General features: G+C 37.0%; 2 protein-coding genes across 3 annotated transcripts in view; one reads left to right on the top strand and one right to left on the bottom strand.

The window, feature by feature from the left end:
- The window catches only part of LOC107594882 (NEDD4-binding protein 3 homolog), a 33,807-nt gene extending 20,566 nt beyond the window's left edge, over positions 1–13,241 (top strand). For both annotated transcript variants that reach the window (XM_016285092.1, XM_016285091.1), the window contains exons 2-5: positions 7,354–7,797; positions 8,955–9,557; positions 10,386–10,649; positions 11,428–13,241. In XM_016285092.1, coding sequence (XP_016140578.1) covers positions 7,387–7,797; positions 8,955–9,557; positions 10,386–10,649; positions 11,428–12,000 — 1,851 coding nt within the window. In that variant the 5' untranslated portion in view covers positions 7,354–7,386 and the 3' untranslated portion in view covers positions 12,001–13,241. The remainder of the gene's footprint in view (positions 1–7,353; positions 7,798–8,954; positions 9,558–10,385; positions 10,650–11,427) is intronic.
- Positions 13,242–19,692: 6,451 nt separating this feature from the next.
- Positions 19,693–24,004, bottom strand: LOC107594881 (protein RMD5 homolog B-like). Its single transcript, XM_016285090.1, has 7 exons — positions 23,939–24,004; positions 22,637–22,816; positions 21,724–21,866; positions 21,117–21,254; positions 20,850–20,950; positions 20,095–20,261; positions 19,693–19,892 (listed from the first exon to the last, which is right to left on the bottom strand). The coding sequence occupies exons 2-7, from the start codon at positions 22,773–22,775 to the stop codon at positions 19,708–19,710; spliced, it is 873 nt and encodes a 290-aa protein (XP_016140576.1). The 5' UTR covers positions 22,776–22,816; positions 23,939–24,004; the 3' UTR covers positions 19,693–19,707.
- Positions 24,005–24,422: the final 418 nt, after the last annotated feature.

Here is a 24,422-nt window from a genome sequence, read left to right as displayed (position 1 = left end):
TATATTAAAAGCTAACAGAAGCAGTAGCATTTACAAATAACAGCGCATCTAAAAGTATGAGACAACAAACAAAAATCTTAGGCCTACCATTAAAAGCCGTGCTTGCACAGGTTCTGCGCGATCCTCTTCAATAATAGCCTCTGCATCTCAATCGGGCTCAAATTGATAAGCAATATAGACGACGTCATTGTTTACAATACAACCGGAGCACATGCCGCTATGTTGAGGAGCGGGACGCTTAGACGCACGGTTTAGCCAATCACAACACACTGGGCCAGCTAATCAATCAGAACCCATCGTGTATTTCTGAGGGAGGGGCTTCATAAAAGCAGGAAATGATCAGTGCGTTCAGAGGAGAAGGGACAGAGAGCTGTGGAATAAAGGTAAATTATGTGAAAAATTATGCGTTTTTTAACAAACGAAGCATTAACACATGTTAGACTGCACCCCATAAACACAATCAAGCCTATAAAAAAAACAGTCAACCACCCCTTTATAACAAATGGGCTTTAATCGGTCGGTTGAACAGTGAACCGAACCAAGATGAAATTGCAACATTGTAGCGATTTAACCTCTGTTTTCGGAACAAAGCAATCGATCTACAGGTGTGAAAACAGCCTAATTCCCGCCTACGGAAATTCAAATGGTTGGGGGTGGAGAGGAGCGAGGTCATGGTTAGAACACTTGGTTGAGTGCATCAGACAAGACGACGACGAAGAAGAAGTGCTGATGCAGAGTTGGTGCATCGGAGAAAACGAAGAAGAAGAGCTGCTGTAGCGTCATGTTTTTGCCATGTCAAATTTTTTTTCATAAATTGCTGACAGTACAATACTGAATAATGATGTAATCTGCAGAATTTACACTTCAATTATGAGACTATGGTATAAATCAATTCAACTGTATAACAGTTTCACTGCAATTCATGTTATAATGTTAGAATTAAATAACAATAAACATAATACATATTACTGTTGCACTTATCTGTACATAGTAAATGCACTTATTTTTAAAGGGGTCATATGATGCGATTAAAATTTTTCCTTTTTCTTTGAAGTGTTACAAGCTCTTGGTGCATAACGAAGATCTGTAAAGTTGCAAAGACTAAAGTCTCAAATCCAAAGAGGTATTCTTTATAAAAGTTAAGAGTCAACCATGCCTACCTAAAACGGCTCGTTCTAACACGCCCCCACATGTCTACGTCACGATGTGGGAATATTTGCATAACACCACCCAAATGTTCACGCAAAGAAAGAAGGCGTAACTTTTATTCTCACTGTAGTATTTTTGCTGCTGCCATGTCGTGAAGACGCTGTGTGTTTCGTTGTGAAAGCGAAACTACTTTGTTTGGCCTTACAAAAGAGGATGATATCCGCGTCGTCATGCCTAGAGCTGATCCGTGCTGGTTGCTGAGGAAATACATCAACTTTGCGCTGTGGATTGCCGGATCGGCTTTCACCATGGACGAAGCGGAGTCCAGCCCGGGGTCGCCACATGTGGTTGCCGCAAGCCCGTCGGCCGCTCCTTCGTCGAATCTGCCCGCCGCCACTGTTCACTCTAGCCCTCCGGCCTCTACTCACTCAAGCCCGCCGTGTGTGACGCTGTGTGTTTCACAACACGTAAAAAGACAGTATAAGTGATTATAATCAGTAATTATGTCCCCACTGGATGCAACAAATGCCTCATTTATAATGGGTTTTAATGTTTTTGTCTCATCGCTCCGGCCGGGACACGGCATCACAGTATGGTGAGGGGCGTAACATTTCCGTCACACGCTTGAGGTATTCAGCCAATCACAGCGCACTGGATTGCTGGCCAATCAGAGCACGCCTCGCTTTTCAGACCGATGAGCTTTGTAAAAATCGACGTGTTTCAGAAAGGCGGGGCATAGAGGAGAAACAATAATGTACAGTATGTGGAAAATAATGTGTTTTTTTAACCTTAAACTGCATAGACACATTTCATTACACCAAATACACAAAATAATGTTTTAGCAACATCATATGACCCCTTTAAGCGGATGTTGACATCATATCTAAAATGTGATTTAGCCCAATATCCGTGCGTGCAAAGGTTCTGCGCGATCCTCTTGTTCAATATTCTCGGGGTCTGAATTCGGCTCAAATTGATATGGCGATATTGACGCCATCCTTAACTATACCGGAGCAGACGGAACTTGCTACTTTGGCAAGGGCCGGGGCAGTACTGAAACACCGTCTAAGCTGTTCGCCAATCACAACGCACTGTGACAGCTAACCAATCACAACACATTTCGTTTTTCGGAAGGCGGGCCTTCATCAAACCCGGAACTAATCGAGCCATTTGTGCCAGGTTGGGGAGAAAGGTATTTTAATAATGTAAATTATGTGAAAAAATAATGCGTTTTCGAAACACCAAGCATGAGAGCATGTTCTAGTGCAGCCCCAAAACAAAATCAAGACTTTGAAAAAGAGCATAATAGGACCCCTTTAAATATAAATTTTATCAATTTTTTCCCCTATGGGTTGCTGTATATGAAGCACTTTCCGGTTGGGAGGGTAGATAGTAGGCAGTGAGGCAGCTTACTAGGCTTTGTAACAGAGTTTGTGTAATGTTTGTGCCCTCAGGATTCATTAATTCAATGATATGCAGAAGGGTTCATGTCTGTCCATGGCCTCTAGCTAAATGATAGTAATCACGACATGGCGCCTATGATGTAACGGAAATCAATGACCAGAAAGCTATGAGTGAATAAATAGCCCTGTGTGTTGTTTTTTGACTGACGATACATAAAGGACAGCTGACTGGAAATGCCTTGTGAATTGAAATGTGTAATTTCCTCTGACAGTTCCAGCAGATCAGTCCTTAAATTCAACATTTAATGGGACACCAACTTCATTTTTAAGTGTAAACTCATTGTTCAGAATGGAATACTAGTATACTACTTACTGCATAGTATACACTATATTGTTTCTTTAAATATTCATATTGATGTTAAAAATAATACTAGGCTAATATTAGGATTATAATCAATATATCACTTTTTTTATAATACTTTGAGCAAACTGAACTGTGGGATACATTACACACAGCACTCTGTACAGCAAATGTAGCCACCCAGGTAATGGATGCAGAAAATCTGTGCTGCATATTGCAGAAATAGTAAGAGTAGTATTCTAGTATGCTATTCCGAACATCACCTGCTTGTCTGTGCTGGAACAAGGTTGTGCTGGTCTGTGCACAAAAATGTGCAACAAAGCAAGAATAAGGCAGTATGAATGTTAAGAGCCAAAGAAGGAAGTAAACTTCTGATATTTTTAGAGATACATCAAGTTAGACAGGGAACTGTCTTGATGAGAGAGACTGCAAGTCTTAACTTGATTCTTGAAGTATGTTTGGAATTTGAAGGAGACATGCTTTAGCTTTAAATGCCTTACTTGTGCACTTCTGAATAAAAGCTATTTAGCCAATGTATATGTTTTTAGGCCGAGGCATTATACTCCATTGTAAATATCTGCGTCAAATAATAGAAGAAAGTATATTGGTTCAAAAGCGGTTACATTAGTCAAAGTTGCAGAATTTACTTTATCATTATTAGGGCTGACCTCTACTAAAGATTTTTCTAGTGAACTAGTAGTCGTTCAGTTTTAGCAATTAGTCGACTAATTGCACTTTATATCAATAAACCATATAATTCATAATAATGAGCATTTAATTGCCTATAGCCTATCAGCGCTCAAGAGCATGCATAAAACTTGCCACAGCACACTGGCTGAAGTAATGATTATGAATGCATCAGGGGAAAAAACAGCAAGAAGACTGCCTTAACATCATAATAATTCATTAATAAACTAGTGTTTTCTGTGCTTTTCGGCTGCAGTGAAGTCGTCGATAACACTGATTCGTCATCTCCACAGTGGAGTAAAAGGAGACATTTCGCTTTCTATAGATATATTTTTCATCTCTGTGAGGCAAGCACAGAGTTTCGGTTCATTTTTTTTTTGAGTCCACACAAATAAAAGTAAACATTTTACAAATTTTGTTTTCTGTGCTTTTCGGCTGCAGTGAAGTCGTCGATAACACTGATTCGTCATCTCCACAGTGGACGTGCACGTTTCATACAGATTACATAATCGGAAAATATTTTTTTTCCATTTGAATTGGTTTATGTAAAAGGAGACATTTCGCTTTCTATAGATATATTTTTCATCTCTGTGAGGCAAGCACAGAGTTTCGGTTCATTTTTTTTAAAAGTAAACCTTTTACAAATTCGAAAGATGTATTACTCTGTATGAGTAAGTTAAATGCAAATGATCGCACCGGTGCCTCCAAGTTAGCTGTCATGCAGTGAGCGCTCTACTATTCAGCTTCCACACTCCGCACAAACACTTGAATAGCACACATTTAGATACTAAGCCACATTTGAGGTCGATGAACAAAACGAACGTTTGGATGTCCAATGTACTGTAATTACCACATAGATCAGCTGTTAATAATCTGTCCGTTGCAGTCTACTAACTTCGCCACCTCCTATGGAATTAGTTTTTTCTGCGACTAATACAATTTTGATCGACTAAGCCTCTTCTTGTTGACTAACGGTTAGTCGACTGTTAGGGGGCAGCCCTAATCATGATTAATATTACATTGAGAAGCTCTGACGTCCTCTCAATGGGAAATGTTTTAGTTTTAATCCAAACTCCCAGGTAAATTTGACTCCTCACAGAAAACACTAGATTTCAACTCATGGATGTCTTTTGTTACATTCACAATCATTAAATTATGTAAATAAAGACATTTAAAACAGCATCAGAAGGCGGAAATAAAAAGTTTCAGGTGCTCTTCAAACTCCCACTGTGAGTTAGACAGGCATCTAATTAAAGCTTTTCCAAGGGGGGAATGTAAATGAGAATGTGTGGAAGGGCCACTGGCTCTGAAGGGCCCAACTAGGCAGTAAATCAAGCCTGGTCTCTCAACTCACTACGGCTGTTCAATGTCTGAAGCAATTAAGGAAAAAGACTGGACGCAACATTTTTCATGTCCTTCAAGATTTGTGGCCACTTTTAAAAGGTTTTTTTTTTAACCTTTGCTAACCCTTCCCCCGATTCCTCAGCTCACGTCATAAAAACTCAAGCTTTTTGTAACAGACCACAGACATTCCTCACACAGTTTCTAGGGCTGTCAACAGATTAAAAATGTAATTTAATTAATTACATTATACATGTATAGATTGACTAACCAAAAAAAAAATAATCACAAATAATCAGATGTATAAGTAATAGCTGTGAGAAAACACCCAAATGAATGAATGGATACTAGGACAGCCGAGTAAATTGTTACATTTACGAAATATAAATGTTTATATTTATATAAACATTCCTTTAAAATGTGTATCTTTAATATTCTGTCTAATCAAGCTAGACATCATTTTCCTGGTTTTTCTGTGTCAACATCACTTTGGTTCATCTGACTTTTAAGAGGAAGTATTATCTGAACATAATCGTGGCGGCCACAGAGTCCTATACACTTATACGCATAAGGGATATAAGCATAACAGTCAGTGTTTACTCATGTTGTGACACAAAGCACCATAAAGCATATCAACCCTGAAATGACCTCCTGTCAATCATAAATTAAAGTGGCACTCCAAGTCATGGCATATTTATAATTGAGGCTTGCGCAGATGCAGGTCTTGTGCAGTAAGTGTTGTAGTTAGCTGAGTGCTGTAATGGCAGAAAACTGAGGAGAGCTCAGCCACATCTCATGCATAAAATCATGAGGTGCCGTTTTGATCTTTCTGTGGATAAAAGCATGAACTTAAGTGCCACACTTTTTTGCCTCTTCTCTAACTATTTGCATAATCACTCCAGTAGCAAAAGTCTGAATTTGGTAAATGATTATTTTGTTGATATACGGAAGAGCCTGGAGGGGATGCTGTGCTTAACTGCACGTTTGTAAGCATAATGTGCTGACATCTGGTGAAGCTGTTAATACATTGCAACAAAAAAAAAGTGAAATTATTTTTCAAGAATTTTATAAAGAAAAACAACATTTGTTTTCTGAGAATATATCTTGAAATATATTATCTTATATCTATCTTATATGTCTTGTTTTTCTTTCTCCATTTGCAAATAGTTTTTTTCTTGTTTTAAGCACAAATATTAAGTATAAACAAAATTAAGTGAGGTATAACAGAATTAGTTGAGGTTTTAACAAGCTGTATTTTATCTCAGGTCACAGTAAGTAAATTGTTTTGCTTTGGGTGAGATGCCAAAGGTGAAGATGTACTAGGATAAAGGAAACACTCAGAGACACTCTCAGTGTGACCCAGAGGTGTTGAGTAGTGATCTGGTGAAGTGCTAGAATATTTTAGGCCTTTAAGCAGATCCATTTCTCTGCATCAACTTCACTGCAGGTCAGAATCAGGCCTAAGTGTTGTTTAAACAAGGTCATTGTATTATTTATGACTTTTTCAGAGGGCACTGGCTCTTTTTCAATCTGGTTATTCTTTAGTTACAGAAATGAGTCCTACACAAGACCGAGAGTATATATTCACACTGGATGTGCCTGTAGATCAGTATATACACAAGCAGAAACACTTGAGTGCATTTGTCTTTACGGGTGTTTGAGGCCAGTAGCCTACATTTATAGCAATGAGAGAGAAGGTCGTGGAAGTGAAATCAATACAGGCTCTTAAATGAGGTGCTCTGGAAAGAGAAAACTGATTGACAGAGTTAGAGAGAAACAAAGAAAAAGAAAGAGTGAGGCACTACTAAACAGATATACTGAAACCCAGACCGTTCAGAAGCAGGGCAGCACTGAGTGTATAAGTAGATCAACTTCACTTTGAAGGAGAGGAAATGTTCACAACACAAATGAGTGATTACCAGAGGACATTGATTAATGCGGCAGTATTGCAGTGTAAATTAAAAGTGGTTTTTTTTTTGCGTTCCAAAGGCAGCTGCCCTCATTTTCAGGGTATTTGGCTCATGAGACGATTCCCAGCTTGTATCATTTCAGTTATATAACAGGCTTGTGAACTTCTGTGTGTACAGTAGTTCTCATTTCTAAAAGGAAAGCAAAAGCTTTTGACCTATTTTCATGTCGTGGTCTTACATGAAATGGTTTTTATTAGACCACATATATGAACATGTGCTTATGACATTTGAAGCAGTGACAGCAGTGTCCAGCAACAGGACATCATCAAATTAAGAAACTATGCAATTATTGTTTCATTTTAAAATGTCTTATTTCTTGATGGGGAAACATAAAGATGCTTCTTGAAATGTCAGAATATTCTGCAGATTCAAGGATTCAGGTTTCTTATTTGATCTTCTGAAGGGGTTTTCATTGTTTTTCATTTCTCTTCTTTCAATTTAGAGATCCCAGTGGAGCCATTTGATCCTGTAACTAATGGCAACAGTCCAGGCCCTGTCCTTGAACCAGGACCCCAGCAAAAGCATCTGTGCCGGTTATCCAGCGTCCACTTTGGCATCAGGCCGCTGCGTCATGGGAAGTGTAGGCAGCTTAATCGAGAAACCAGACGTGTCACCAACCAAGAGCAACAGAGCAGTTCCACAAGTGACAGGACGGCAGAACCACGGCCTGCTCAAGAAGGGTTTCAACCAGAGAGAGCTGCTTAACTATCTGAACATAACCAAGAAGGAAGCAAAGGGCAGCAAACACATCATCTCTGGGACGTCCTCTATCAAGAGAGAGCACAGGAGAGCGGAGGACGACGTCTGCACTAAGGTCTACCACAGGGACGGAAAGGAGGTTGATTTGGGAAAGAACTCACTTCCCATAGGTGGCAAGTTTGACAAGGTACACAACTGTCGTAGAGTTATGCTTCATCCATGCCATGTCAGAATTACAGTAATTGCGATTTTCCATGTTTGTCAAGCTCAAAATTACTGGTTTGAACCTCTGGCCAATGGCAGACACAGAATGTTTGGGAAACCTGGCTTAAAATAGTTATTAGTTTTGCTTCTGTGTTTAAAGACTCTAGTGGTGCAGAAATTACATACTTCAGCTTTGTAAGTTTTATAGGAGCAGATGGAAGTGAATTGACACGTACATATATTTAAAGTTGAAGATCACTACCAAACTACTATTTTTATTTTATTCTTTTTTATATTACAGAATATTTATAAACGCACATCAACATCAATTTCTTCTAATTTTATGTAAACCCAGCAAATAATCTGAAATTAAATTAGTATTTTGCTGTTATCAACACCATATAGATGGATACGTTTTTTTTTTAAACAATACATTATTTAATAAAAATAATATAAAATTAGTACAATAAAATTGTATTTAGTAGTAGTATTTTATTTTTTATTATGAATTTTAGCATTTTTTATAAAAAAATAAATAAAAACAGTAATATGGTAATTCGGACATGACCTGGAAGCAGCATTTTATTAATATAAAAATTAATATCATTTCATTAAGGAATGTTAGAAAAATAAACACTGTTCAGTAGTTGTTTACCACTTTGTAGGAAAGTAAGGATGAATTTATCATAGTTACTGGCTTTTTTGCCCATCAGCATTTACTTTCACTAAGTATTCAACAAATCTCGGAAGGAGCAGGTGTTAAAAACACACTTTACAACGACTGGATTAAAACAAGATGAATAGGCTCCATGAAGGCAATATTTCTTCTTGAGGCAAGTGTAATTTATTGATAGGTGAGCTCCCCACAGTCTCAAATGGAAATAAATCATATAAACCGTTCAGGCCAGCAGCATGTAGACTAACTGACTAGCTTCTGCTGGCTAAATTTATCTCTGTAATCAAATATGGTCCCCCTCAGGTGATGTTATTGAGCAGGAAATTCAGCGAGGCTGAAGAAATATGGAAGTAAAAGTGGTCTACATTAAATTACTTTGTTGTTTGGCATGGCTCCAGTATTTAAGTGTAGATCTATTATCCTGATTTACATGCTGCAATTGACTTATCCTTTTCATTTCACAGCCACGTTTCAGGCCTTCAGCCTTTAAACCGGTCACCCCGAAAAACTTCAGTTCAATGCAGAACCTCTACCCCTCCAAGTCGGAGGAGTTAGAGAGTGGCTTGGTTAACGGCATGCATCCGTCCTATGCCAAAGCAGCGGCCAAATCGCGGTCCACCTCTTCCTCGTCCTCCTCCCCTTCACGGCCAGGCACGAGTGTCAGCAAAGGCGTGCTAGCAGCAGCCCAGGGCCTCAGCCAGGAAGAGGAGAACACATCTGACTCGGGGCACAATTCCATGAACAGCCTGCCGCCTTATCGGCCACCGTTCCGTCCTCACTTGGGACAAATCAGTGCCTCTATGGGTCACATCAACCACATCGGCTCACTAGATCGCACCTCACTGGGCTCCAAGGGAGCTGCTTCCACAGTCACAGAAATGTCCTGTCAGAGTATGGCTACGCTGAACCGCCTGCAGTGCTATGGAAGCGAGGCCCCGCCACCCTACGAACTGTCGCACTCTATGGAGGACGTGGTGAGAGACCTGGAGGACCATCTGCAGGAAAAAGAGCACGAGCTACGTCAGATGAGGAGGAACCTGGATGAGAGCGAAGACGCTATTGCACAGGTCAGCATCTATAAAAATGAAATACAAATGCAAATTGTGTTGTATGCATTTGTCATTTTTATTTAATCTCTTTATTTTAAAAATGTGTATAGGTAGTATTTATAAAGTTTTCGATTTTAGTTTTGGATCTGTTTTTAGTTGTTTTAATACTATAATTGATTGCTTCTGTTGTCCTCGTTTGTAAGTCGCTTTGGATAAAAGCGTCTAATAAATGACTAAATAAATAAGAATGATTTTTTAAAATGTTTTTAATATCTCTTATGTTCACCAGTGCTGCATATTTTTGAATAAAATGTACAGTAATATTGTGAAATATTATTTCACTTTAAAATAACAGTTTTCTATTTGAATATATTTTCAAATGTAATTTATTCCTGTGATGGCAAAGCTGGATTTTCAGTCTTTAGTGTCACATGATTCTTCAGAAATATGCTGATTTGTTGCTCAAGAAACATTTCTTATTATTATTATTAATGTAGAGAAGAGTTATGCTGCTTATTATTTTTGTGGAAACCATAATAAATTTTTTCCAGGATTTAAAAGAACAGCATGTATTTTAAAGTTTTTTTAACTCAGAGATTGAGCTTTGTTTTTGTTTTTTGTTCAAAAAAGGTCAATACCTTATAAAACAATACATTTAAATAATTGTAAACACAGACCATAAACCAATAGTACAACTAAAAAATACAAATAAAATACACTGAAAAAATAAGTAAATCTTAAAATACTGAAGAATGAAAGACAAATTGAAAATAAAACACTACATTACCATTCTTACAAAACAAAAACTACATTAAAATACAAAACTCTGTGTTTGTTCTGCTGTAGGTTTTTGAAGAGAAGCAGCGGCTCTGGGAGAAGGAAGTGACAGAACTGAAACACCTGTACAATGCCAAACTGCGCCAGGTATCCCAGCAGTCCCAGCGTTCACAACGAAACCTACAGCTGCAGCTCTATAAGGCACAGCAGGAACGCAACCGGCTGCAGGAGGAGCTGGATTCGGTCAGGCTGGAGTGCCAGACCCTGAAAAGTCAAAGCCCAGTGGCACAAAGCCAGAACATTATTCCACAGCTGGAAGAGACCCAATGGGAGGTATGCATTAAGTCAGAGCTATCTGTCCAGATACTATCTGAGATACAGAGATGTTTGGAAGAGATAGAGGAAAGAAATAGATTTTAGTTGCAAGAAAAACATATTATGCATACTTGGTAGTTCAGACTGAACATAAATCTAAATGAGATGTTTAAGGCTGACTGTCCACACTGTCATTTTGTACTGTCAGTAATCAAAGCCGTTTGTTCAAATAGTTTAGCCACTATTCGATTTATCAGTTGCCATAGTAATGACTGAAGACAAAAAAAGAGAAAAAGACATTAAAAGGTATATATATATAGTTGCACAGAGAGAATGGAAAGAGTCTCTGTCATTGTATGGAAATCTTGCCACAAAAGAATATAAACATCCAAAACCACTGAATTGTTTATTGATTCCATAGTGGGAAAAAAAATCATAGATTGACAGAAAAAAAACTACGTGAAATCTGATCTGACCATTCAGAATTAAATGTATTTCCAAAAATCAACATTAATCAGATTTCAAACCACATGGCTGTAGTTTGGATCAGATTTCATGGGGTTTTTTTTAACTTTTCGGACAAACAACTAAATGGATTTAAATCAGAAATGTGTTTAAAAAATTGTTTGAAAAAGAAAAAAAAGATTTAGTTGCCTGTCTGAACAAAGCGTTGTGAGCCTTAAACAAAGGATAACAACCATTCTTGAAAGCCTTATGAACAATCTTTTCAAATCATATTTTGTCTTTGTGTTTTGTATAAGCTGTAATAAATAACTAAACTGTTTTGCTCTGATAGGTCTGCCAAAAGTCTGGAGAAATCTCTTTACTGAAGCAACAGTTTCGGGACTCTCAGGCAGAGGTTACACAGAAGCTGAGTGAAATCTTCCTCTTAAAGACTCAGCTGCATGAGGCACGCAATCAGATCCAGAGCAAGGACAGTCAGATCGACATGCTACAGATGGCCCTACAGGGCGCCCGACGGAAATGCCCCTTGCCTGCTTTCGAGGACCATCGAGCTGATACGGGTGAGACTGATGGAGCCAGTGCTACGGAGGAGCGTTTCAGAGCTGAACTGCTGCTGGAAAGGCGGCAGAATGAGGCGCAGGCTTCAGCTTTTGAAATGGAGAGGAGCACGTGGCAGAATGAGAAAGAGAAGGTGATACGCTACCAGAAGGAGCTGCAGGCCAGCTACCTTGTGATGTACCACAAGAATGAGGCCTTAGAGAGAGAACTGGCAATGCTGAGGGTGGGCAGGGCAAGAGTTGAAGAGGTGGGATTAGTGGGCGGAGATGAGGGCGGGGCTTTACAAGAAGCAAAGCCGCACACTGGTCTGCCCTGGATAGAGAGGATTGAGTCCTCTGAAATTTGACTTTGCAAATGTTCTATCGGAGATTAGATTGATGCCAACAGCTCTGGCTCCTCAACCCACGTTTCTCTTCTGAGACGATGTTTTAAACCGAATAAATAAACTATACTATATAAGTTGGCCAAAAAGTGTACCAAACAGAGGAGCAAGCTGAATATTATGGGTTGTTTTGCTTTATGTGATTTTGCTTTGATAAATTTGAATCATCAAAACATTGACTCATCCCAAATTGAATCTTAGACGTGATATTTGTTTTTAGATTCTAAAACAGTCACAACGAGTGTTCTAGCACTATTTTTTTCATTGATTCAATGGTATATTCGTGCTTTAGGTACTGAATATTGCTCAAGTTCATCATGACAGTTCCAGCGGGTGATAAATCACAAATCCAAACATCATTTTTTTTTTTATGCTGCCATTCTTTAAAGACTGAAATCAGAAGTGTGCATTCCCTAAAACGCATGTTGCACTTTAAAAGCACACAACTTATAAGTTGTCCTTTGCATTAGAAAAACATATGTAAACAGCAGATCCCTATAGAAGCATTTCTGCTACTATGTGTATTGATGTGCTCTGGTGGGCTTTTTTGTTCATCTGACCCAAGATGTTATAAATGCATGAATGTGAAATGAAAATTCTGTAGCCTATAGTTTGATGCCAATGTGTGCATAGAACTGTTGAAAAGTCATTGATCGTAAGGGTAACGTTAGATCCCACGTTATTATATCTTCATATAGCAAACTATACTGTGACTTGTTAAAAACTACTGAATTTCATCTTCTATTTCATGTATTAATTGTACAGGTTTGTACTATACAGGTATGGTGTTCTTTACCTCAAAGTCGCATAAACCTTGACATTTTCCTTTACGTTGACTGAAGACTAATTCCCTTGTTCTGTAAAAACAGCTCACCTTATTTTTCAACGCGGAAGTAAGAGGTTTTCTGTGAATGTGCGAGACTTCTGGTTCATTGGCCGCTATAGGGAAAAAACGAGAAGAATAACAACAACGTGCAGTAAACGGTTTGCACTACAAACCAGTGTGTTCATGATTAAGATAATACAGTTAAATAGTATGGTAAGACACACCAGTTTGCAATATCAAGCAGCAAAACGAGCTGTTTTGTACAGCTAAAAATAGTTGAAAGCGAATGACACCGGAAGCCAGACACATAAAGTTGACAAATGGCGCCTGCGCCTGCTCTTACGGGAAAAATAAGGTGGTATCCAGTGTCTTCCAGTTAGTGCAAAATAAAAAAAGTTTAAAATGTGTCCAATTAGTGGTTTCTTTCACATGCACTATATCTTATTATGTTAATAATATCGTACCTTATCTAACTTTATTTATAACCTTATTTGGTGTATTTGTTGGGCTGGACTCCAAGCGCAGAAAACAAAAATATGCAGATTTCGTCTAGTCCAGACCGCATATCTATTATATAGATTAATATATCTATTATGTAGATCAGTGGTTCAGCCTCATAAAAAACGTTTACTTTACTTTTATGATCTGATTTGGCTGTGAATCTGTAAAATTATAAGCAATGCATTTAAACTTAAAGGGACTTTGACTTAAACATCTGTAAATTCTGCCGAATTAGACACGCCCCCTCTTTCTACAAACCATGGTATTTTTTACCTGTCAGCGAAGCTTCGCAAGCGATTTATACTTTTGAAGTTCCCTCCAGCGATGAAAAGTTTTACCGATGTTTACTGTCCTCTTGCGTCTTTGTTTGTTCATTTTCTTTTTTTTATCCTAACCCCTTTAGGACAATTGACTTTTACAAACTCACGAAAACGACTCCAAGTTCATCTAACGCGCTCTCAGCTTCCGGAATCCCATATATGGACTGCCCACTAAGAACGTACGAAATGATTGACACACAGAAAGCGCGTTCTGATTGGCTAAAAAATATTTGATATTTTTTCACGGAGTTGGATAATTTTATGCATACCATTCTATAAAAATATCTCTCACAAGTCCTTTAAAATAACAATGACATAAGCGTGTGCGATTTTCTATCAATCAGATTCAGAGGTGTGCATTAAAATATTTGTATAAATATATAGTTAAAATAATGCACTGAGACTTCAATCACCAAGACACCAGAAAAAGAGAATAGGGTTTTTTTTCTTTCTTTTTGAACTATTGAGTGAAGAAAAGTTCATTTAGCAGTGTAGCTGAAAGCATGATAAAATAGATAATTAGCCAAAAAATAATTATTATTCAACAAACATGTAATGGGCAGTTTTGCAAATCCATGTGGGCCTGCTCCTCTCAGAGGAAGAATGTGACTCCATAAGCCCCTGCACACCTGCACATCATATCCAGCTGTACAGAGAGGAATTTTGTGCTTGATAGACCAGAATGGGCCATTGTCTCATGGACAATAAGGAGTCTATTCTGTCTCCAGGTAGAGACTTAGAGTTGCTTCCTTAGAAGCAAGAAGTAAATCAAGTTTGAGAAAAGGCCAACAGAGTCAAAACATTAGATGCCTAATTTTTAAGAAAAATTTAAAGAAAAGATTTGTATTTACTTTTTTAAAACTTACATAAAACATGGACCTTTTTTTCAAAAAGAAAAAAATCCTGCTGTTTTATCTTGTTCTTGAATGCATATCTTTGCCCCCTAGTGTTCATTATATAGTCAAGCTCTTTTTAAAGCAGGTCAGAGGTCATCTAACTTAGTGTGCAAACATAGGAGGGTCTCAATTTCATTCAAGAAACAGGTGTTTCCGTGGAAACTCAGTGGCCAAATAGATGTCTTGTAAGGCGAAAACCTGTAACTTTTAACAAATGTTTGTGAGATTTAGAGTGAGATCCTTAATAGAGAGAAACATTAACTTTGCTCTACACTGTTATCACACTTTCAAAGGCAATTTTGACAGACTGTCAACGTTTTATTACACCGACTACTTTAAAAATCCTTCCAATAAATTGCTATGTATATATATATACTGTATATATATATGTATGTGTGTGTATGTGTGTGTGTGTGTGTGTGTGCCCCTGGACCACAAAACCAGTCATAAGTTGCACGGGTATATTTGTTGCAATAGCCAAAAATACACTGTATGGGTCAAAATTATCTATTTTTCTTTAATGCCAAAAATCATTAGGATATTAAGTAAAGATCATGTAACATGAATATATTTTGTAAATTTCCTACCGTAAATATATAAAAAATGTATTATCATTAGTAATATGCATTGCTAAGGACTTCATTTGGACAACTTTGAAGGCGATTTGTTTTTGCACGCTCAGATTCCAGATTCTCAAATAGTTGTATCTCGGCCAAATATGGTCCTATCCTAGCAAACCATACATCAACGGAAAGCTTATTTATTCAGCTTTCAGATGTATAAATCTCAATTTTAAAAAAAGAAAAATTACCCTTATGACTGGTTTTGTGGTTCAAATATATATATATATATATGTGTGTGTGTGTGTGTGTGTGTATGGTCTTTGTGTCAGTATGAACCCTTACCGCTTCCCCAGTGCACTGAGGTTTCCCTCTTGTGGGAGTAAAGGGTCAACATCTCATTTAAAACATTTTGCTTACTATTGTTTTCAATAGTTTCAGTATGGAGGTATTTTTCCGTCCATAATTTCACAATTTTTATGTCAACATAATTTGAACACAAAGCAAAGAATATGCCCTAAATGATTTACCTATAACAATTGTTAGGTACACACTACCATTCAAAAGTTTTCATTGATTTTCAGCAGCAATTACTCCAGTATTCAGTGTTTACTATTATCAATATTGAAAACGGATGTGCTGCTTAATATTTTTGTGGAAGTATAAAAACAGCATATATTTGAAATAGAAAGCTTTTGTAAGAATGTTTTAACATCTTAATTTTAGGAAGCATTGAAATTGCATGTGTAATATTGCAAATGAAAAGATTATAAAAAATATCTTTGAGGTATACTTAATGCATCACCACTTCAGCCATTTTAATGGTTAAAAATGACTTTTGTAGAGTGAATTGTGTGTGTAGATGAAGACTGCAAACTCAAAAGTTGAGTATAAATCTTTTTATTATTTAGATGCAAGTATAATAAACATATTGTACTGTTAGAAGATAAATATTTACAATAGTTGCCTTGCAGTTGTTAGTGGAGAAAGCGGTGTCATTACTCAATCACTGAATGAAAACTAAAACACAAACACCTCTTGAAGGCTTTAAACAAGAAATACAAATAATTCAGACATCATTCGCTGAAGAATGTAGCTGTGCTGGTACATGCCTGCCCTTCGAGTCTTGTAAGGCGAAAACCTGTAACTTTTAACAAATGTTTGTGAGATTTAGAGTGAGATCCTTAATAGAGAGAAACATTAACTTTGCTCTACACTGTTATCACACTTTCAAAGGCAATTTTGACAGACTGTCAACGTTTTATTACACCGACTACTTTAAAAATCCTTCCAATAAATTGCTATGTATATATATATACTGTATATATATATGTATGTGTGTGTATGTGTGTGTGTGTGTGTGTGTGCCCCTGGACCACAAAACCAGTCATAAGTTGCACGGGTATATTTGTTGCAATAGCCAAAAATACACTGTATGGGTCAAAATTATCTATTTTTCTTTAATGCCAAAAATCATTAGGATATTAAGTAAAGATCATGTAACATGAATATATTTTGTAAATTTCCTACCGTAAATATATAAAAAATGTATTATCATTAGTAATATGCATTGCTAAGGACTTCATTTGGACAACTTTGAAGGCGATTTGTTTTTGCACGCTCAGATTCCAGATTCTCAAATAGTTGTATCTCGGCCAAATATGGTCCTATCCTAGCAAACCATACATCAACGGAAAGCTTATTTATTCAGCTTTCAGATGTATAAATCTCAATTTTAAAAAAAGAAAAATTACCCTTATGACTGGTTTTGTGGTTCAAATATATATATATATATATGTGTGTGTGTGTGTGTGTGTGTATGGTCTTTGTGTCAGTATGAACCCTTACCGCTTCCCCAGTGCACTGAGGTTTCCCTCTTGTGGGAGTAAAGGGTCAACATCTCATTTAAAACATTTTGCTTACTATTGTTTTCAATAGTTTCAGTATGGAGGTATTTTTCCGTCCATAATTTCACAATTTTTATGTCAACATAATTTGAACACAAAGCAAAGAATATGCCCTAAATGATTTACCTATAACAATTGTTAGGTACACACTACCATTCAAAAGTTTTCATTGATTTTCAGCAGCAATTACTCCAGTATTCAGTGTTTACTATTATCAATATTGAAAACGGATGTGCTGCTTAATATTTTTGTGGAAGTATAAAAACAGCATATATTTGAAATAGAAAGCTTTTGTAAGAATGTTTTAACATCTTAATTTTAGGAAGCATTGAAATTGCATGTGTAATATTGCAAATGAAAAGATTATAAAAAATATCTTTGAGGTATACTTAATGCATCACCACTTCAGCCATTTTAATGGTTAAAAATGACTTTTGTAGAGTGAATTGTGTGTGTAGATGAAGACTGCAAACTCAAAAGTTGAGTATAAATCTTTTTATTATTTAGATGCAAGTATAATAAACATATTGTACTGTTAGAAGATAAATATTTACAATAGTTGCCTTGCAGTTGTTAGTGGAGAAAGCGGTGTCATTACTCAATCACTGAATGAAAACTAAAACACAAACACCTCTTGAAGGCTTTAAACAAGAAATACAAATAATTCAGACATCATTCGCTGAAGAATGTAGCTGTGCTGGTACATGCCTGCCCTTCGAGAATGTCAAAGATCACTGGTAAAGGTTTTCTCTCTCTGAGTCTCAGGTCTGGATCACATCTGTCAGAAAAGCTTGTTGCGGGCAAGGTTTCGAAATTTCATTTCCATTCAATCACTGCAAAAGGGCAATTTACAAACCCCACATTCCACTTCGGCATGCACATTTTGAGATATCGATTCCTAAAGTGGAATGGGAACCATTAGTAATTACAGTGTGTTAAAGCCAGGGAGCATTTGAAGAACATCCTGAGGGATAAAATATTATTCCACTGTCTCCCTTCACCTATACAGATATAAACAGAGTGAGCTTTACATTCAGGGATGATGGGAAACATCTGAAACTCTCATCTTGATGGGGAACATTAAAACACAGTCTACAGTCAGTCTACCATCAACTGTACATTAATGGACATATAGTTTCAGTGTTACGCTGGCAAAGGTTCAATCGTTAATGCAAGTGTCTGCAAAGGATGCATTTCTCGAATCAACGCATAGACCCGTTTTGATTTTGTAAGTGGAGAAGCCTGGAGCTGTGAGAGCTAATTCAGCAAGTCCAGTCAACTCTGTGATAAAACAACTTGTGTGTGCATTTAAATACATTACATATGTAATTATACTAATGAAAACTTTATACCATCACAAATCACTGCTGTATATTAATTAAACTTTTTTTTTTTAAATACACAGAGCAAGACACATGGCTTGGACAAGGAGGTTTTCTCAGACATCAGACGGGCGCAAGGAACAAGATCACAATTTGCACAAACAAATCCTCAGATTTATCATGAATATGCACTAATCAAAACACCATTCAATCCAATTAAGCCTTTATTATATTGGAAAGAGAGACGTGATTCATTTATAATCAGCAGGCACCCGTCCACCAGTCCTTATATCATTGTTAATATACATACTGAAAAGCCACTTCTATCATGTACACGTGCAAACAATCCCCGTTCATGTATTTAAATGTGATCTCAAAAGAGGAAACCGTGAATATATTCTGGCAAGAAGTCACCCACACAGATGCATCACGCCCATTTGCTTAATAAAATCACAAAGAAAGAAAAAGAGAGGCGTTATACCATGGAAACTTAAAAATACTCTGCAATTAAAACAAATGTAGAGCAAGCAAAATGCACACACACACATGTACTTGTAAAAGCCTGTTTATACTAGGCTGTGTTAACAAATGAATGATCTGCAACGATTGTTTTCCTCATTAGGTACACTTACTGACTCGGGTTCTACAGGTATGTTCCGTGGCCACCGGCCTCTGTAAACTAAAAGCTTTGGAGAGGGAGGTGGCGTTGCGGGGGGAAAAGCCGCCACAGAAGGCTCGTCATGCCTGCGAATGAAGATCATTCAAAAAGCGGCTCCAAGAGACCTTCAACACGACATTCAGCTACACTCCAAAAAAAAAAAAAAAAAAAGACATCAGAAGAAGATCTGCTTGGCATCTGAGGGATTCTGCTCCATTGGACAATATGGGCATTTAAGCCTGAGAAGAGAGTGTTTAAGACATTGTAAGCAAGGAATAGCAGTATGACAACAGAGATCTCACAGTGTGTTTAAAATACATTTAAACTGGGGGGGGGGGATTTATTTCCGATACTTGTAATAATAAATTCAGTTTTAGTAAGCACAAGAGGCTTTATTCAAATTCCTTTAAAAATCTTACTGACCCCAAACATTTTAATGGTGCATTATGCAGACAAGTAAAGCAGTGAATAGACATTAGAAAAAGTGTAATTTCAAGTTCAAACTTTATAATGTTTACATGTTAAAAACAAGCCTTGAGACTCATGCGTTTTATTCCATTCTATTGAACACAATGTAAAACTTGCATAAAACTTGAAGAGATTAATGAATTCAGTAGTTCCTAAAACAGGCCTGACATCTATCTAATTATTGGTTAGGGGTTCACAGGAAGTGTAGAAATTTTAGGACTTTTTTTCTGACCTGACACTGAGTGGGGACTCCACAGAGAGTCCAAGAAGAGCGCAAGCATCTCGTGTGAAGATGTTACAGATCTCTGCCCACTGATCCGTCTCCAGCAGACTGCGGTACGGAGAGTTCTCGATCCCATGGCGGAGGTACACTAGACTACCCATTAAGATCTGAATATCTAGAAAGTACACACAAACAAGGGTCAAATATCATCAACAGTGAGTCAGGTAGTGTAATACAGAACAAAATAACTGCACCAATGATGTTATTGGAAAAACAGCCTCAAAGGTGCTTCAGTTTAACCCATGTTTACAAAACTAAAGCCTAATTGTGGTTCAAGAGTGTTTTTTCCATGAATTCTGGACTGAACCTTTCCTCACCTCTCTGATGCTGTGAGGCAAACGGTTGGAAATGCCGTGCGTACTGTAAAGCTTCCTGCTGTTTGCTGATGCCCCCGTTGAGCAGGCTGATGAAATACAGTCTGTGAAGCTTGAACTCAAGGGTGCTGTTCAGATCCAGCAGCCGCTGTCGGTTTGCCACCGCCCACCTACCACAGCAATCATAAAACCAAACAAACAATCACAACTAGTAATCTTAAATCTACAATCCAACTATTCAAGCCACACCCAATCAAATTCATTGTTCTGAAAGAATCTAGGGTTTGTTTAAAGACTGAGAGGATGTGGATAAGATACACTACAATCCAAAGGTTTAGGGTCAGTATGATTATTAATGTTTTTGAAAGAAGTCTATTATGTTAACCAAGGCCGTATTTATTTGATCAAAAATAATTTATTCCTGTGATGGCAGGAATAGATTACTGAATTTTCAGCAGCCATTACTCCAGTATTCAGTGTCACATGATCCTTAAGAAATTATTCTAATATTCTGACTTGAAGCACAAGAAACATTTCTTATCAACAGCTGTGCTGCTCGTTATTATTACAGAAATCTTTTGTGACATTATAAATATTGTTATAAATATCTGTAATTTTTGATTAAATTAATGTGAATGAAAGTAATAATTTCTTTAATAAAAAAAAAAACAACTTTACTGTCCCCAAACTTTTGAAAGTGAAAAGAAAAATCAACAAACAAAAGTGGGAAGTAGAAAACGGAAGGATGCGACACATACTCTAAAGCTGGTCTGAGATCTTGTGTTCTTAAAGCCTCTAAAATGCGGTTGAGCTCCAGAAATGGCTGTTTCATGCTCATGTCAATTACTACACCAGACTCCTGTGAAGTCAGATTAACACACTACATGTTAGAGCTGGGATCAAATTGTCAACAAAATTCTATCTGATAATCTCATAACTTCACATAAATGTGAATTACAGCAATGTTTACAGAAATGCACACTAATATTTACAGTATTTAATAATAATACAAAAGAAAATGATACCTGGCAGAGGTCCTCTGCAACACTCAACATGCCTTGTCGATACAGATGTTCTACGATGGTTTCACTGAGGTATTTCTGCCTCTCTGGAGAGTCCCAGACATTCTCAGCTACAACTGCACTCACCTCCGCATCAAAATTCTGTGCAAGAGAAGAGCATTTAAAAGAAACATATTAATCCACATAACACAATACTTTGAGGTGATTGATTTACTAAAGTAAATTAAACCACAAGTCTAATTTTATCATCAAACAGGTACAGATTTTTCACTTTTAAGAGACAGAAAATGTAGAAAGCAACCATAAACTACTGGGAAAAGAGAGGAAGAACAGGACTGGGAATGTCACCGGTATTTATTTGAAGATATTTATCCAGACAAACATAATATATTTTATCTTTCTTTAGTATGTTTTGATTTAAAAATTATTTAATTGAATTTTACATTTGTACAATTTAAATATCTATTAACTTTTCCTCAACATTTCATAAACAACACCCAGTTTGGGAGACCCTGACTAAGATAAACTGTTGTTAAATTGAATGTCCTTTTAATATTTGATTGAATTAAATTGAACAACAACATAAGCAATTAAGACTGCAAATTCTTACTCGGTCAATTGCTTTCCCCACTTTCGACACACTGCCATGGATGTCTTTGTGCCTTGAGGCAAGCATCTGCACAGTTTCTTTGATTTCCTTGCAGCACTGGGCCATTGTTTGATGGAGCACTGACAAATCTGTATCTTGAACACCTAGAGTTGAAACAGTATGATGAAATATAGCAACTCAGTGAACTCTGATCTAAACAGACATATGCTACTGTGACTCAGCTCTGTAACAGAGTTATGCTTGTATAACCATCTACAAAATCTAACGTGTGGGCTAGAGGTTATACAGCTAAATGCAGTTTTTCCTGTGTTTTTGTATGTTTGTTTGTTTGCACTGCAGGCTATTATTTATGCAGGCATCTAAAGTACACCTATTGTTCATGACTTAATGTCACTGAATTGGCTTTTTTCAAAGCCGTAAAAGCACTTGGTTGACTTCATCCTCCTCCTCCTCCTCTTTAGACTTGTTTTCATGTACAAGCACTGACATACGAATCACTCTATCACACAAGTTGATAACTCACAACACTGAATTTTTGTTTTTTTAAATGCAAGATATGAACTAAAAATTCTGAGAAGAAAAGTCTGAAATGTGAGATATAAACTTACAATTCTGAGAACGTTAGAATTGTGAGATATAAACTCAGAATTGATAGAAAAAAGGCAAGAAATATGAGATCAAGTTGCAATTACCTTTTTTTATCCTATGGCAGAAACAAGATTTCATATTGCCCAGTGTCTCTATACTTATTCACATATTTTCTGCCATGCGAGTCATTCAGATGAATCATCATGCCTTCATTTCATCAGTTACCCATGGCTGTTTTATTGCCTAAGGTACAGATACCGAACTACTAGATGCTCATACTGTACCAAAGCCCAAATGTTGGTATCCAAGCGGATTCTAAGCTCACCATAGGCAACCAATCGACTCCTCAGCTCACAGACGTTCCTCAGGAGTTCATCCAGCCTTTCCTCTGACTGATGTCCATATGTGACAAACCTGTGTAGCACCTTCTCGAGCTCCCGTTCCACACACGCACACTGCTCCATCAGCACAGCGTTACAGCTTACACACACACACACACAACGTCCTGCAAAACAGTAAAAACATTTAAATGAACCGCATATACACATTAAAAACCTACTACATTATAACCCCTGCATAGATAATGTGTTCTTTAGTTTGTCCATTCCAGGTATTAGTAGAAAACAAAAATTGTCAAACTGTGCGAACAGTGTGGTTTGGTCGATCATGACACACATTGAATTACAGCAGAATAGTAGTTTGATTATGTTTTTATAAATGGCTAGTTTTTTTTTTTTTATCAAGCCCTTCAGAAGAACTCATTTGTCAAATCGATCTATTATTGTCATGTTTGAATCATATCTGAATGGTCTCTAAAGCTGACAACGTGTTTGTGTGACTCAGTGCTGATTAAATCAAGCCAATGGGTCAGTAAATGATTTCCAGGGATAACAAAATCTGAGCCAAAGTCTGACTCAAACATTGGCTCAAAAAACAAACAAGCAAAAAGAACATAGAATCCAGTCTTATGGTTCCTAGATTTTAGACATACAACACCTATCAATATGTCATTTCGAAGTAAGCAGATCACTCAAAGGATATAATTCCAAGGATGTAGGTTTGAAGGCCTGTTGTCATAAAAATAAAGAGCCTAAAAAGACTGAAATGCTTTGTACCCAACTAGCCTTAACTAGAATAAAATGTCACTCTAAAAAGCAATACTGTATAAACGCATAATTAATTAGTTATAAAGAACTCTGAATGAAAATAAACATGAATACACTCCTTTGAATTTAGTTTAAAACAAATATATAAAATCCTTTGCCAGGGCTATGCAGCCCAAACACAGCAAAACTATGAGCTAAAATATCTACAGCTATTATTCTCAATTTGTTTTAACTGTTTAAATAATACACTGCAATGACATTTTTGTCTAACTAAAGAAAACTGTAATAATCATTAAAATTGTACGTTGAAATGAGAAACTGTTATGATCAAAACAATCAGTTAGCTTGTTAGCATAACCGGGAATACATCTAGCCATAAGAACGAGTCTAAACCTCGCAAATTCAGCATGTATTTTGACACTAACGACGCTATTAAAATCACGTCAGTCTAGTACTGACCTCGAACGAATTTTAGAAGGTTATATCAAACGCGTAAATTAAATAATACATGATGTGCTTGCCTGTTTTGACACCGCTTCACCAGCAGACGTCCCGAAGCGATGCACTGACTGCTTGACGCACTGCTGCCACCTGCGGCTTGGAGGTGTAAATGTTTTAAGATCGACAAAGCACAACAACTTTTTGATACGTAAGTAGCGTGCAAATTATACATGGGCCAGTCTTAATGGTCTTAGCTGGTTTAGGTGGTTTCCCAGTCTTACTAGATGAAAAATGTGTCTATAAAACCAGTCAACAGGCTGTGAACCAGATAAGACCAGCACACTATAACAAGTTCAAAACAAACATAATAAAAAAATATGAGGAAATATGCCCGTACTCAGGAAATTCAATTAAACATATGTGGGGACTAGTATAGAGTTTTTTTTGCAGGATCCATGGCAAAATATTGAAACAACTGATAAATAAGATGAAGGTATAGCTTATTATAATAATAATGTCCCAACTGAAAGGGACATTCAAAGAGAAATGAAAAGGCAAATGAAT

The sequence above is a fragment of the Sinocyclocheilus grahami genome, unplaced genomic scaffold, assembly GCF_001515645.1.
Source record: "Sinocyclocheilus grahami isolate Dianchi unplaced genomic scaffold, SAMN03320097.WGS_v1.1 scaffold192.1, whole genome shotgun sequence".
NCBI lineage: Eukaryota > Metazoa > Chordata > Actinopteri > Cypriniformes > Cyprinidae > Sinocyclocheilus > Sinocyclocheilus grahami.
Note: the sequence above shows the minus strand (reverse complement) of the source record. Positions and strands in the feature narration are given on the sequence as shown.